The sequence below is a fragment of the Tachysurus vachellii genome, chromosome 5 (genome assembly GCF_030014155.1).
Source record: "Tachysurus vachellii isolate PV-2020 chromosome 5, HZAU_Pvac_v1, whole genome shotgun sequence".
NCBI lineage: Eukaryota > Metazoa > Chordata > Actinopteri > Siluriformes > Bagridae > Tachysurus > Tachysurus vachellii.
The window spans coordinates 32,582,868-32,597,867 of NC_083464.1; the positions used below are offsets into that span (position 1 = coordinate 32,582,868).

Genomic DNA, 15,000 nt, shown 5'->3' on the forward strand with positions numbered 1-15,000 from the left:
GTGTGTGTATGTGTGTTTGTGTTTGTGTGTGTGTTAGTCTGTGTGTGTGTGTGTGTGTTAGTCTGTGTGTGTGTGTTAGTCTGTGTGTGTGTGTTAGTCTGTGTGTGTGTGTTTGTGTCTTTGTGTTTGTGTCTGTGTGTGTGTGTGTTTTTGTGTTTGTCTGTGTATGTGTGTCTGTGTGTGTGTGTCTGTGTGTGTGTTAGTCTGTGTGTGTGTGTGTGTTAGTCTGTGTGTGTGTGTGTGTGTGTGTCTGTGTGTGTGTGTTTGTGTCTGTGTGTGTGTGTTTGTGTCTGTGTGTGTGTGTTTGTGTGTGTGTTTGTGTCTGTGTGTGTGTTTGTGTCTGTGTGTGTGTTTGTGTCTGTGTGTTTGTGTCTGTGTGTTTGTGTCTGTGTGTGTGTTTGTGTCTGTGCGTGTGTGTTTGTGTCTGTGCGTGTGTGTGTGTGTTTGTGTCTGTGTGTGTGTTTGTGTCTGTGTGTGTGTTTGTGTCTGTGTGTGTGTGTCTGTGTGTGTTTGTGTCTGTGTGTGTGTGTGTCTGTGTGTGTGTTTGTGTCTGTGTGTGTGTGTGTTTGTGTCTGTGTTTGTGTGTCTGTGTGTGTGTTTGTGTCTGTGTGTGTGTGTGTTTGTGTCTGTGTTTGTGTGTGTGTGTGTTTGTGTCTGTGTGTGTGTGTGTGTGTTTGTGTCTGTGTGTGTTTGTGTTTGTGTCTGTGTGTGTGTTTGTGTTTGTGTGTGTGTGTGTTTGTGTCTGTGTGTGTTTTAAACACACAAATAAATCTTATGGCTTTCATTTATTAAAAAACAGTAAATTGGTGAAACTACAGTCACAGTGACTTTCACCAATAAACTAGTTTTTGGGTTCAGTAAAATTCTGATAATTATCTTGATCTTTGTAAAATTTACACAGTTCTCTTTTGTGTTTTGTCCATGCAGTGTGTGTGAGTGTATCATGGATGCAGTGTGTGTGAGTGTATCATGGATGCAGTGTGTGTGAGTGTATCATGGATGCAGTGTGTGTGAGTGTATCATGGATGCAGTGTGTGTGTGTGTATCATGCTTTATGTGGTTGTCCCTACAGAAACACCCCACCCCAGAAGACTGGCTTTATAAGGAGGCTCGAACCCTGTTTCTGGAGCCTGAGGTGGTGGACTGTTCCTCTGTGGAGCTCAAGTGGAGTGAACCTGATGAGGAGGCACTGGTCCAGTTTATGTGCAGTGAGAAACAGTTCAGGTAACAAACACACTGCCGAGTCTTCTGACTTCTGACCGTCCGTCTGCTCTGAATGTAGTTCTTACTAGTGAATGTTTATAGGATGTGATGACGTTTAACAGGGAAACAGTCTGTAATAAAATGTCAGTATAATGAATAATTACGTTGTCTGAGAAGTGCAAAACACATGAAAACACAACGACAAGTCAGACAACCTGGAAGAGGTTGGTATAGTTTGTGAATGGAAACTTACCATTATCGGACGAGACCATAGATATATACACTAGATGTCGCCTTGGTTACAGCAGTACATTGGAACGAATGCGTCAACTGAGCCGCCATCTTGGTACAGGGGACCCCCCCCCCCCATCTTAATGCATTAGTGTCAATGTAGGCAAAGGGAAATAAAATCACCATAAATCGTCATTTTCTAGTTTTTTTTTTTTGGTTCGTTCCAACAGTCAGACATGTATTTATCATTAAGTCCAGAGAAAATTTAAGGTTTTGATATTAAGATAATCTCCTTTTTCACAATATAATACATAGTGCTAGTAGGTGTAAGTTTATTACTTACATTCTTCCACTTGAGTAAACTTTAAATGAACAATCACTACTTACCTTATAGCCTACTGCATGTAACACTGCTACAATGGTGTGACTATACATGTTCATTTAAACATTTAAATTGGATTGGTTTATTAAATATGATACACAAAGCAACTTACAGGTGGAAGCAAATCACAAATTTGAGAGGAACATAATGTGAAAGTTAGATAGTTGAGGTGCCAAAAACTGTTCAATCTTTTACTTATTCTTTTCCTGCAATATTTTTGCAACATTAAATAAGTAAAGTCACATAAACTAAAAAAAAAAAAAAAAAAAAAAAAAAAAAAAAAAAAAAAAACACAAAGTTTGACTTTGAGGCTGAACTGCCAACCTAACTGGTGACATCTTTCCAGGACTGTCAGCTGAGTTAACCATTAAAAAAGTGTTTAGTGTCCCTGCAACTCGTCTGTTTATCACTTGGGAATCACAGTTGGACTGGATTACTGTGGATTAATTCTGTTATTTTCTTATATTTAAACGGAGAACTTTACACATTACACATAAGATTCCATACCTGTATATCTTGAGTGACAGGTGTCTTGTCCAATGATCGGTAAGTTTCCATTCAAAAACGATACACTACCGTTTCTGGGTTGTTGTGTTTTGCACTTCTCGGCCACCGTAAATAATAAGCAGGTGTCGTGCCGACGTACACGTTTTAACACTTCTTATGTTTTGTGTCTTGGCAGTGAGGAGCGCATCCGTAACGGCACGAAGAAAATAATGAAGAGCAGACAGGGGAGCACTCAGGGGAGACTGGACACATTCTTTACCATCACAGGATCCATCTCTTCTAAACGCAAGGTGTGTGTACTGCTGAGTGTAACGTCCCTTAGTTTTGCTCCAATATTTGATGAGGAATATTTACAGCTGTTTCCATTCCAGGAGCCTGAGACAAAAGGCTCAGCCAAGAAGAAACAGAAGACGGGGGCAACACCGGGCAAATTCAAGAAGGGCAAATAAAAAAAAGTCTGAGGTGGACGAGAAGCTGTTACAGTCCTAGTGTTGCTTTGTGTCCTTTTTATATTGAGAAGTTACCTGGAACACCGCAGTGCAGAAAAACATTTTAATGAACTTGTTCCTGTTTGATTTGAATAAAGAATCTTTTCTGAACAATGTATTTGTGCTGTAAATGACAATGTCAGTCATTTCCATCAGTTTTAAAGTCAAATCGTTTTCTTTCATCAGCATTGAGTAATGACCTGGTCACTGTTAGGGAAGACGAACGGCTCCGAATCGCTCCGGTCACCTTGTACGTGTCACTCCTGAGACAAACTGATGCTGCGTCCCTACAACATACTAATACACCGACTGCTTCAGTGGAGTCACAGAACAACAAGTTGTGTAGCTTTTAAACAGAATAAAGTATCATCAGTACACTTTACAGGCTGAAACCTCAGCAGAATTAGTGTTAGATTCAATTCAATTAGGATTTAAATACCTGATTTATTTGAGTCACTTGTTCAAGTGTTTAAAGCTGTGTTCAAATTAGGAATATAAAGATATAAAGCTTTTAACACTAATCAGAATTAAGGATCAGATTAAACCTTATAATTATTAGATTATACAAACTTTATTATATATTAATTATAGTCAGGTTTTTGATACACACTAGATCATGTTAATGTAGCTCCATTTAAAAGAAGAAATAGAGAAAACTAGCTCCTGGGTATAATGATTGCACACACACACACACACACACACACACACACACACACACACCTTAAACTAGAAAATTAGAAACTAAATGGTATCAAGTATTTCAGTTAGACTACATACATTCAGACCTACATAGGAATAATATTCATGAACTGTATCAGTCAGGATTTAGGCCTCATCACAGCACAGAGACGGCGCTGGTTATAAGTTGTAAATGACCTGTTACTGGTCTCTGATCAGGGTTGTGTCTCTTTGCTGGTGTTACTTGACCTTAGTGCAGTTTTTGATACCATATTATACTACTGATGTTAATGTAACAGACCGTCATGGCTCAGGAAATTATTTATAATCACACTCCCATGTCACCCAGATGAAGATCAGTTCCCTTTTAGTTCCTCCCATCATCCTCAAGGAGTTTTTACTTGCCAACGTTACCTCTGGCTTCCTCATTAGGGTTAAGTATTAATTCAAATTTTATTTTGTTCTGAATTTATATATTCCTGAACATCTGCTTTAAGTCCATTGTTAAAACACTATAAATAAAATGTAATTGAATGAAACAACTCCTGATAAATATAACCAGAAATAATGGCAATATAATCTCATATAAGGATGATAATATTGTTAAAGTCCACTGGAGTGCATTCAAATCAGCCTTTACAATCTATGGACCTTCATGAACCTTACATTAGTGATGAAGTTTATTTCACAAATATATCATGAAACGTTATATTTCTGTGGCAGACCGCAGGCACTAAGTGAAGACATTCAGAATACACAACAAAACTAACTACAGTGCAGTTCCACCAGTGAACAGGACAAGAGCTTAGGACGTTCTCTCAGACACCCCACCATGTTTTCATCAGTAGAGTGTGTTGTTTACATGGAAACTTTTATGAAAGATCTTATATTGAGCTCAGAATTGGTGGTATTTATTGACCAGGTAGCTCGTAGACTCTGCTGTAAAATATCTGACATTAACTTTGCATTTTGGGGGTCACGGTGGCTTAGTGGTTAGCACGTTCGCCTCACACCTCCAGGGTCAGCGTTCGATTCCCACCTCCACCTTGTGTGTGTGGAGTTTGCATGTTCTCCCCGTGCCTCGGGGGTTTCCTCCGGGTACTCCGGTTTCCTCCCCGGTCCAAAGACATGCATGGTAGGTTGATTGGCATCTCTGGGAAATTGTCCATAGTGTGTGATTGTGTGAGTGAATGAGAGTGTGTGTGTGTGTGCCCTGTGATGGGATGGCACTCCGTCCAGGGTGTATCCTGTCTTGATGCCCGATGACGCCTGAGATAGGCACAGGCTCCCCGTGACCCGAGGTAGTTCGGATAAGCGGTAGAAGATGAGAGAGTGAACTTTGCATTTTAAAACTAAATATGTTTTATACTGCTGCCTTTGAAGACATGTTAGTTGTTTAATCTTGAAATAAGAGTCATGGAGTTTTGCATTTCAATTTATTGACAACAGCCACCCTTAAGATAGTGTTTGGGTAACAGATCTGTCTGAAATACTTACTGAAGGTTTACACAATGCAGCTTCTGTAGGTTTAACTGCATCAACACATAAAGTCAAGAAATAAGGTGTTCATTAGCATCTGCAGATTAGGACAATTGCTCTAAAGCTATCAACAGAAGAGTATGACGTATGATACAAAGGTTTTAATCAGGGTTTCATGAGCCTCTATACATGTTATTGTTTATAGACCTATTTATGTTTTTTAAGCTATTGAGATTTGGATTAAAACCTGATTGCCGTAAACACACTGATGTAACAACAGAAAATCATGAGAACAATCAGTAGTAAATGTGGTTTATGTTAAATATGGATGTCTGTTTATGCAGATCATATAAAAATGTGTTTTAAGGCAGAACCAAAACTGTGAAAGCAACAACTAATATACACATAGGTCATTAGAGTATGAAGAAAAAGACATAAGGAATGTTACGACTGTAGCTGTGATATTAATCATAGCTTCATATTGTGTTCCTGTGCTACATGCTAGACTTATTTGGAATATTTGAAGGTTTTGCACAAGGGAAAGGATAATTAGGAGAAGTACAGTATAATTAGACCACAGAACTAATCTGTTATACTAAATATCCCAATTTTGTCTGACATGATTATATGAAAAGGTTCTACAAAAATTCACTCAATTCAACATAGATATGATTTGATCAGCGGTTTTTCCTGTTCGGTCTACTAACAGTTGGGTTAGGGTTAGTCTCTCAAAAACCGTAACTTCATTTAACAATGAACAAAACAACAAGGATAATGTATGTATGAGGGTGCCAATACTTTTAAAACTATTTATTTCAATCATTCTGGAGGGCACTTGTCATTTTGCTGTGCATCAAAAAAATCCAATAATAATAATAATAATAATAATAATAATAATAATAATAATAATGGTATAGTAGTAATATTTTTCCTATTCGATGAAAACTTGAGCTTTAAATCATGATGATCCAATTTAAATGAATCACACTAACCTCGACTTGTGGCATATTTTAGTGGATGCTGAGCCTCAATGGAAAAAGACCAGGACTCGTGAGGAACTTAACCTGCTAAGGCACAATTTCTGCACCGGTGAACACAGTGATCCCAGGCGATGGACGGATATTCAGGCAGAATCCAGAGGTACTGAGGCTCCTCTTAAATGTTCTGTTCAATCTCATTATAACTTTGTGAAAGGTAAATATGATCAAAGTTATTCCTACAAAACTAACATTAGATTGAAACACACTGACAACCGAATGTACAAATGTAAACTTAACATGCTTGACATTCTGCCTGCTGAACTGAACAGTAAGTAACCCCAAGGTGCTGAGAGAACGACGCATGAGAAATGAATATAAACCTGAATATAGAGAACCAGATGCATTAAAGCGTTTAGCGTGTAAATAGCGTGTAATAGCGTGTAAATATGTTGCTGGTGCCAAAAACAAGTCATTTATTATTTTCAGACATTTGTCATTTTCCACTTTTCCTTTATATAACATGAACACTGACAACTGCAAGTGCAACCGTTCTTATTACTTGCACAGTTTGGCCAAAAGGTCGTTGTCACCTGACCATCACACCCATAAGCTGCAGCAAAGGTGAACGTACACACTTATTTTTGAAGTCTTTGTATTCTGTAGCATTAACAGTTTCCCTTCATTGGAACTAAAGGGATTAGATTCAAACAAGCATTTAGACTTACAGTGTATCCTCTGATGATCACACCTGTGTGTGTGTGTGTGTGTGTGTGTGTGTGTGCACTCATTACAAACCCATTACATTTTAGAATTAACACAGAGTCTCCCATTGCTATTATTACAGCCTCCACTCTTAGAAGAAGAAGAAGAAGAAGAAGCCTTTATTTTGTCACATCTACATTACAGCACAGTGAAATTCTTTCTTCACATATCACAACTTTGGGTCAGATAACAGGGTCAGATGTGATACAGCACCACTGGACCAAACAAGGTTAAGGGCCTCACTCAGAGGCCCAACAGTGGCAGCCTGACAGTGATGGGGCTTGAAACCGATCAACAACCCAGAACTTTAACCGCTTTGGTCCACCGCTGTCTGGCATTTCCTCTTACAGAAAGACTTTCCACTAGACTCAATCGAGAGCCTGGACGTCTTCCTGCATGTTAGTGCCACAAAAAATGATAACCATGAAGGCATGGACTGCCAAAAACTGATCAAGCTTCCTAAGTTAAGTTCTAACCTCAGTTCCACTTAAGAAGACTGGAACGAGTCGGGAAGTCAGCGGCACAGGAAGCCTTCTCACTTGACATCAGGCACAAATCCCTACAGCAATGTTCCAAAATCTAGTGCAAAGCCAGCAGCAATGGGGAGCCACCAATGTGTTGATACGAATAATTAATGGGTTTGGAATGAGCACACATGGGTGTGATGGTCAGGAGAGCAATGCTTGGTTGGATCTAGTCCCAAAAGTCTAGCTTGATGATACTACCTGAGATGAAAAAGAAGTGTTCTGTTATTGTAAGGTAGCCTCAGGAGAGAGACGTCGTTTGCAGTAGTATATCTGAAATATTTTGCCCTAGGTTCAAAGAGGATTATCAAACACTGCTTTTACAACTGTGCTCTAGACAAAATGGCTTCTACAAGATATGGGAAGTCTTTAAAATAGGCTTTGAACTAAACCTGAGAGAATTGCACACTCTTTTCACCAAACTTAACAATAGCTATATGCTACTGTGGACCCAATGCACATTTCCATATGAGGTGGCCTTGATGGAGCAGACATCATAATTGCATAAGGCAGGTCATAAATCTCCACTGGGTAGAAAACTTTACTTATTATAACATGGATTGGATGTCTGGGATTAGATTTCCCTGTCCATATGGGATCTGAAATGAAATCATATTAGGATATGCATTAAAAAAAAAAAAATTCAGTCCAACATGATCGACATTTTTTTTAAAAGAACAATAAGCCTGTGTCTCTTTGCTGAAATCTTCCCAGGTGTAGCTCCATATTTGTTTTGGGTCCGTCTTGTGTTTGGATGGAACGCTTTAAACCGCTCTTCTTATACTGTGGTATTATGGGAAAGACACAGACTTTGTGAAAGTCCCTTTCTGAGTGTCGTCACTTTAAACGTGTCCCACTGATGAAGTTGTACACCAGAAACTGTGAGGTTCCACAGTAATGTGTGGCGAAAAGCTTGCCGTCGGGTGTCGGGTCTGAGAAAGCGATCTCATCTTTGCTTAAGTGCGACCCGTAGATGAAATTGTTCCTGAAATAGAAAAACAAACTGAGTGCTAACATGAGATTACAATAAAAGATTACATGTAGACAAGATGATGGATTTCCCAGTTAAATATATGAAATAAAGAAGTCTGTATTGACTCAGACTGAGCTTAAGTCTTTATAATATACACAGATGAGACTGACAGGTGAAGTAAATAACACTGATTCATCACAGCACCTGTTAGTGCTCATAATGTAAAGTCAACACTTTGTCCTTAAGGTCGATGTGTTAGAAAAATGGGTAAGTGTAAAGTACTGAAGTGAGTTAGACAAGAGGAGATTGTGATGGACCAGTGGGTCAGAGTCTGATCAGTGCTGAACCGGCGACAGGGTCAGGGTTAAAGGTTAAAGGTTAAAGAGCTTTAACACGTGTACCTACAGAGCTTTAACATGTGTACCTACAGAGCTTTAACACGTGTACCTACAGAGCTTTAACACGTGTACCTAAAGAGCTTTAACACGTGTATCTAAAGAGCTTTAACACGTGTACATAAAGAGCTTTAACACGTGTACCTAAAGAGCTTTAACACGTGTACCTAAAGAGCTTTAACACGTGTACCTAAAGAGCTTTAACACGTGTACCTACAGAGCTTTAACACGTGTACCTAAAGAGCTTTAACACGTGTACCTACAGAGCTTTAACACGTGTACCTAAAGAGCTTTAACACGTGTACCTACAGAGCTTTAACACGTGTACCTACAGAGCTTTAACACGTGTACCTACAGAGCTTTAACACCTAAAGGACTAATCAGACTGCACCATGTTATGTATGTTGATTTACTAAAAGTGTTGTGCACTGATGAAGTGTTCTGTAACAGCTGACGCTCACCTGAGACACTCAATCATTCGTGAGGCAATGCCTCTCCTTCTCATCATGCTGAAAACCCAAATGCGACTGATCCCACACACTGCTGGCTCTGGGACAGTAGAACAACACCAGGCTCTCTGGCGCTCAAACATCACCTTCTCCCTCTCCGACCCGTCTGGCACTGGCTCTTCTATCACCCTGTAACCCTGTATACAGGAAGGAATACAGGAGTTTTAGTTAACGTTTTAAACCCTTTTTTTTTATATACATATTAAATATTCTTTGCACACACACACACACACACACACACCAATCAGCCATAATATTAAGACCACTGACATGTTTACTGAATATGGTTTGATCCCCTTGTTACAGTGGTTATGGTTACAGTGACCCCTGTAGGTTATATCAGTCCTTGAGGTTGATGTATTGTACCCAGTGATTACTACCTACCAGCAGAAACAGGGCTCATTGATGTGTGTGTAGGGAAACAAAGACGCAGCCATAATGAACTGTGTATTCTGAACATAATGAACTGTGTATTCTGAACCCTTTCTGTTCCACACAACCATTTCTGCTGCAGTAGCTCCTGTGTGAGATTGGACCAGAGAGTCTAGCCTTCACTCTGCAGGCTTTAGGAGATATTCTGACTTTTAACTAATTCATCTCATCACTTTTTACATTCTATACCATCTATCCATCGTTCATATAAAGACCCAAAGTCATATAAAGACAAGTCATGAATCCTGCAGCTAGGTACTAATGTAAGGTTGTAATGCTGGTGTATAAAGAGAGCAGGCTGTAAGCAGAGCTCCTACAAATGATGGCCTTAAGAGTCAACAGATATTATGAGACTGGTAGGATTTTTCTCTCTCCAGAGACTAAAGACTGGCTTATAGGTTGGTTTGGTTTTCTAAAACATCTGATCGACTTTCGTTTTTTGTGTTTTGATCTCATTTTCTTTTAATATCTTGTGAAGGAAGGACGCCACTAACATCACTAACTAACATCACTAACATAATTTCTCTTTATATTTTGGCAGAAATGCTGCAAAATATTATTATTATTATTATTATTATTATTATTATACATTTTTTAATTGTATACATGAGCCATTTAAACCTGTGCATGAACATACACACACAAATATGTAGAAAATGAATGTAAGTGTTTGTAAATCTGTGTGAAGTTTTAGTTTGGTGATTATTTGACTAACAGCTGGTGACTGAAGCCTGCTGTTGTATGGATTATTTCTCTCTGTAGGATGTCACTAGTGTGTCCTGCAGCTCATATTTAAACTGTTGTCACATGTTCATGATACCGGACAAACAAAGCTCTTAAAAAATAATAATACAAAACTCTCTCATTCATTCATCTTCTACCACTTATCTGAACTACCTCGGGTCACGGGGAGCCTGTGCCTATCTCAGGCATCATCGGGCATCAAGGCAGGATACACCCTGGACGGAGTGCCAACCCATCACAGGGCACACACACACACACACACACACACACTCTCATTCACTCACACAATCACACACTACAGACAATTTTCCAGAGATGCCAATCAACCTACCATGCATGTCTTTGGACCGGGGGAGGAAACCGGAGTACCCGGAGGAAACCCCCGAGGCACAGGGAGAACATGCAAACTCCACACACACAAGGTGGAGGCGGGAATCGAACCCCAACCCTGGAGGTGTGAGGCGAACGTGCTAACTACTAAGCCACCGTGTCCCCATAATACAAAACATTCAACAAAATAAAAAAAAAAAAAAAAACAGCCCTCTGACCTCCTGAATGTGTTCAGCGATCAGACACCCCGTCACCTTCTTGTCATTTGAAATGAAGAGGAAGGTTTTGGTCTGTGAAGGAACCTCAGTCTCCACTTGCTGGAATCCCAGATCGTTGTCCACCATTTCTCTGATCTCCTCCACCTCAAAGCACACAACAAACAAAGTCTCCTGATTTGCTAAAGCTTTAATTTGGCACCAAGACCAAAGATTGCTGAACAACTAGAGCACAAAGATTCATGGGGAATTCATTTACCTTCTTCAGTGCATATTTAGGATCATCTGGGAGAACAAGTATAATCTTGCCATCTGGATATTCCCCTAAAATCCTCTCTTTCTTCCAACCCTGTAAGAGATTCAAAATAACCTGTACTGATATCCAAAAAACAGGCAGGCCATCAGATTAAATTGATCTAAACTGTAATATCCAGTAAGTTAAGCTAAAATGCGCACCACGTATCTGACAGCGCTGATGAACTGGTTGTGGAAGAGCAGGTGCTGGGTCTCGTCCTCGGTGGTGGAAGGAGAATACAGCATCCCACACACGTTACAGGTCGTGGCTCCAAATGCAGTCTGGGTTTTGTCCTTTTTACACCATATACATCACACACACATATACATCACACACACATATACATCATACACACATATACATCACACACACATATACATCACACACACATATACATCACACACACATATACATCACACACACATATACATCATACACACATATACATCACACACACATATACATCATACACACATATACATCACACACACATATACATCATACACACATATACATCATACACACATATACATCATACACACATATACATCACACACACATATACATCACACACACATATACATCACACACATATACATCACACACACATATACATCACACACACATATACATCATACACACATATACATCACACACATATACATCACACACATATATACATCACACACATATACATCACACACACATATACATCACACACACATATACATCACACACATATACATCACACACACATATACATCACACACACATATACATCACACACACATATACATCACACACATATACATCACACACACATATACATCATACACACATATACATCATACACACATATACATCACACACACATATACATCACACACACATATACATCACACACATATACATCATACACACATATACATCACACACACATATACATCATACACACATATACATCACACACACATATACATCACACACACATATACATCACACACACATATACATCATACACACATATACATCACACACACATATACATCACACACACATATACATCACACACATATACATCACACACACATATACATCACACACACATATACATCACACACACATATACATCACACACACATATACATCATACACACATATACATCACACACACAGATACATCACACACACATATACATCACACACACATATACATCATACACACATATACATCACACACACATATACATCACACACACATATACATCACACACATATACATCACACACACATATACATCACACACACATATACATCACACACACATATACATCACACACATATACATCATACACACATATACATCACACACACATATACATCACACACACATATACATCACACACACATATACATCACACACACATATACATCGTAAACATTTAACTAATACTGTGTGCAACTTGAAATAGAAAACATTTCAATAAAAATCTATGGCACACTAACAGCTGCACAAGTGATAGAAAAATAAATAATAATTATACTTGGATTTATATAAAACATTCACTAGTTACACAGAAATCCTAAGAATCTATAACCCTGACTTCTTGTAGCTTAAATGAAATGAAACTTACGGTGGTTTTTTGCTCTCCTTCGAGTCTTGTAGCCCTTAAATTATTGGTCGCCTCATTGCTCAGCTCTGCGTCTGACCCACAGCTGCCCCTTAAACAAACATGTCAATATCAATGAACTGATGAGAAATACCCCTTTAACAGGAGTGGAGCACAGTGTGATCTCCTGTTGTAGCTCATCCACCACAAGGCTCAATGGTCTTTACATGCAGAGATGTTTATCTGATTTACAGACTTATAGAAACAATAAAAATATGAAAGTATAAAATTAAATTATTATTTATCTCTAACATCGATCTCTAATGATCAAGACTGATGTGACGGTGGTGAGGAAAAACTCCCTGAGATGATATGAGGAAGAAACCTTGAGAGGAACCAGACTCAGAAGTGAACCTCATCCTCATCTTACCTCATGTTACCTCATGTCAATGTAAATAATGTCATTTCTACACCAGTTTACAGTCCATGAGCTCCTGAGGAACTAACAGGTCAGAGTCATTTCTGAGCTCATTACAGACTTAACACTAATTCCTTCCTGCTGATGTCTTCAGATGTTCACTGATGTAGACCTGAGCACTCTATCCACAGTAATCCTATGAGTCACGGGCTGTCCGTGCAGATCTACACCATCAGAGTGCACCATCAAGTGACGGGACTCAAGCAGGAGTAGATATGGAGCGGTTGATGTCACCATGATCACCATGATCACATTTTCTTCAAGTTAACTTGTGCAACATGATTGTACAGGTGTACATAATAAAGTGGGTGGAGGAATCTCTCATTATAAAGCATTCCAAAGACAGGAAATGGCACGATACCTGTTTGTGGGTTCTGAATTTTCTGTTGAAGTCGTTTGACAACCGTCCTGTTGGTTAGAGGACTTGATACCTGTAGATACTATAAACAGAAAAATAACATGTCATGGGTTTGTGGGTCTTTTGTGTTTATTAACAAAAAGAACACATCGTTGGTGTAGACAGTCTATGTTAATGTTTACCTGGAGGAGTCTTGATGTTCATTTGCTTTTCCAGTGTCCTAGACGACTCCACAGCCAAAGCTGAGGGTTGCTCCGTTCGACCCTATGAAAGAACATGGAATAACTGTGTGTATGGTTTGTGTGAATGTTTGTTGATTACTGAGTGTAATAGTGAGAGTCAGAGGCAAAATAAGAGCAACGTGACATTCACATCTTAGATGTCTTTACCTCCTGTTTGGGAACAGCTGGCTTGCTCGTCTCTTCACTTGGCTCATCCAGCTCAAAGTCATCTGGTGAGTATTTGGGTCTGGGATTATATGGTTTATACTCCACAACAGGCCTCGGTTTTAAACTGGTAACACCATTGGGCATGGGTGGTGCCATAGCAGGGAGCGTTCTCCTGCATTCGCTGGATCTCACTTTCAATACACTCACTGGAGCAAGTGGTATAGGAGAATGAGGAGGAGGTGGAGGAGTAGGAGGAGGAAGAAGAGGAGGAGGAAGAGGAGGAGGAGGACTGACTTGGCTGGTTGATACCGAAACAGGTAAAATCTGTTCGGAGTCCTTTGATTCGTCCTGATTAGCCTGATCTGATTTCAGCTTTTTAACACGCGTCCATGTCAGTTTGTCCCTCTGCAGCTCAACCTGTCTCAGTTTCTGGAATCGGGACAGCTTCTTTTTCTCTTGGGTTTTCAGTGGGATGGACACTTGGCTGAGGAAGAAGCGTTTCTTAGGAGTGCTCTCATGTGCCTCGTGTTCTGACGTCTCCTCGGTGAGGGTTTCTGGGAAGGAGAGGTCACTGGAAACGACAGGAATCGTGGCGTTCTCTTCCTCACTCGTACACTGAATCGTCTCACCGGATTCCTCGCCGTCTCCTGTCTCCACATTCTCTTCTTTCGCTGCCGTTGTGTCAGATGCTATGTCGTCTGCGATTTCCTCACACAGAGCCAGGAGATTGAGCTGCTTGGGAGGTGGCCTCCTGGCAGCAGCTGCTCTCTCCTTAGCCATTGCTGCCAGACGAGCCTTGGTTCTGGCCTGAGGGTTCATTGCTTGCTTCTTAGGAGTTTCTGCACTGGCCTGTGCGAGAGAACCTTGCGTGGAGTCTTTTGCGCTGTCTTGGGGCAGAGAAGGAGTTGATGTACTCTCCTTGCATACCACAGCTTTGCTGGTTTCTTTCAGTCCCATCAATTCCTGCAAGTCCTGGGGCGGCTGCTCGTTACTGTCTAAGGCACTGAGGTCGCAAGCCACTTCTTCCAACGTTTCGAT

At 39.9% G+C, this 15,000-nt stretch overlaps 2 protein-coding genes across 4 annotated transcripts in view; one reads left to right on the top strand and one right to left on the bottom strand.

The window, feature by feature from the left end:
* fen1 (flap structure-specific endonuclease 1) overlaps positions 1–2,929 on the top strand; it is a 10,028-nt gene extending 7,099 nt beyond the window's left edge. Inside the window, exons 9-11 of the mRNA XM_060871279.1 lie at positions 1,059–1,224; positions 2,499–2,613; positions 2,695–2,929. Of these exons, the coding sequence (XP_060727262.1) occupies positions 1,059–1,224; positions 2,499–2,613; positions 2,695–2,772 (359 nt within the window). The 3' untranslated portion in view covers positions 2,773–2,929. The remainder of the gene's footprint in view (positions 1–1,058; positions 1,225–2,498; positions 2,614–2,694) is intronic.
* A 3,457-nt stretch (positions 2,930–6,386) lies between these two features.
* The window catches only part of esco1 (establishment of sister chromatid cohesion N-acetyltransferase 1), a 10,999-nt gene continuing 2,385 nt past the window's right edge, over positions 6,387–15,000 (bottom strand). For 2 of the 3 annotated variants that reach the window (XM_060871280.1, XM_060871281.1), the window contains exons 2-10: positions 13,963–15,000; positions 13,756–13,837; positions 13,577–13,655; positions 12,762–12,849; positions 11,289–11,420; positions 11,092–11,181; positions 10,836–10,979; positions 9,064–9,248; positions 6,387–8,219 (exon numbers count right to left, since the gene is read on the bottom strand). The exon at positions 13,963–15,000 is cut by the window's right edge and continues 943 nt beyond it. In XM_060871280.1, the coding sequence (XP_060727263.1) occupies positions 8,072–8,219; positions 9,064–9,248; positions 10,836–10,979; positions 11,092–11,181; positions 11,289–11,420; positions 12,762–12,849; positions 13,577–13,655; positions 13,756–13,837; positions 13,963–15,000 (1,986 nt within the window). In that variant the 3' untranslated portion in view covers positions 6,387–8,071. The remainder of the gene's footprint in view (positions 8,220–9,063; positions 9,249–10,835; positions 10,980–11,091; positions 11,182–11,288; positions 11,421–12,761; positions 12,850–13,576; positions 13,656–13,755; positions 13,838–13,962) is intronic. The other variant, XM_060871282.1, reaches the window with a different exon arrangement.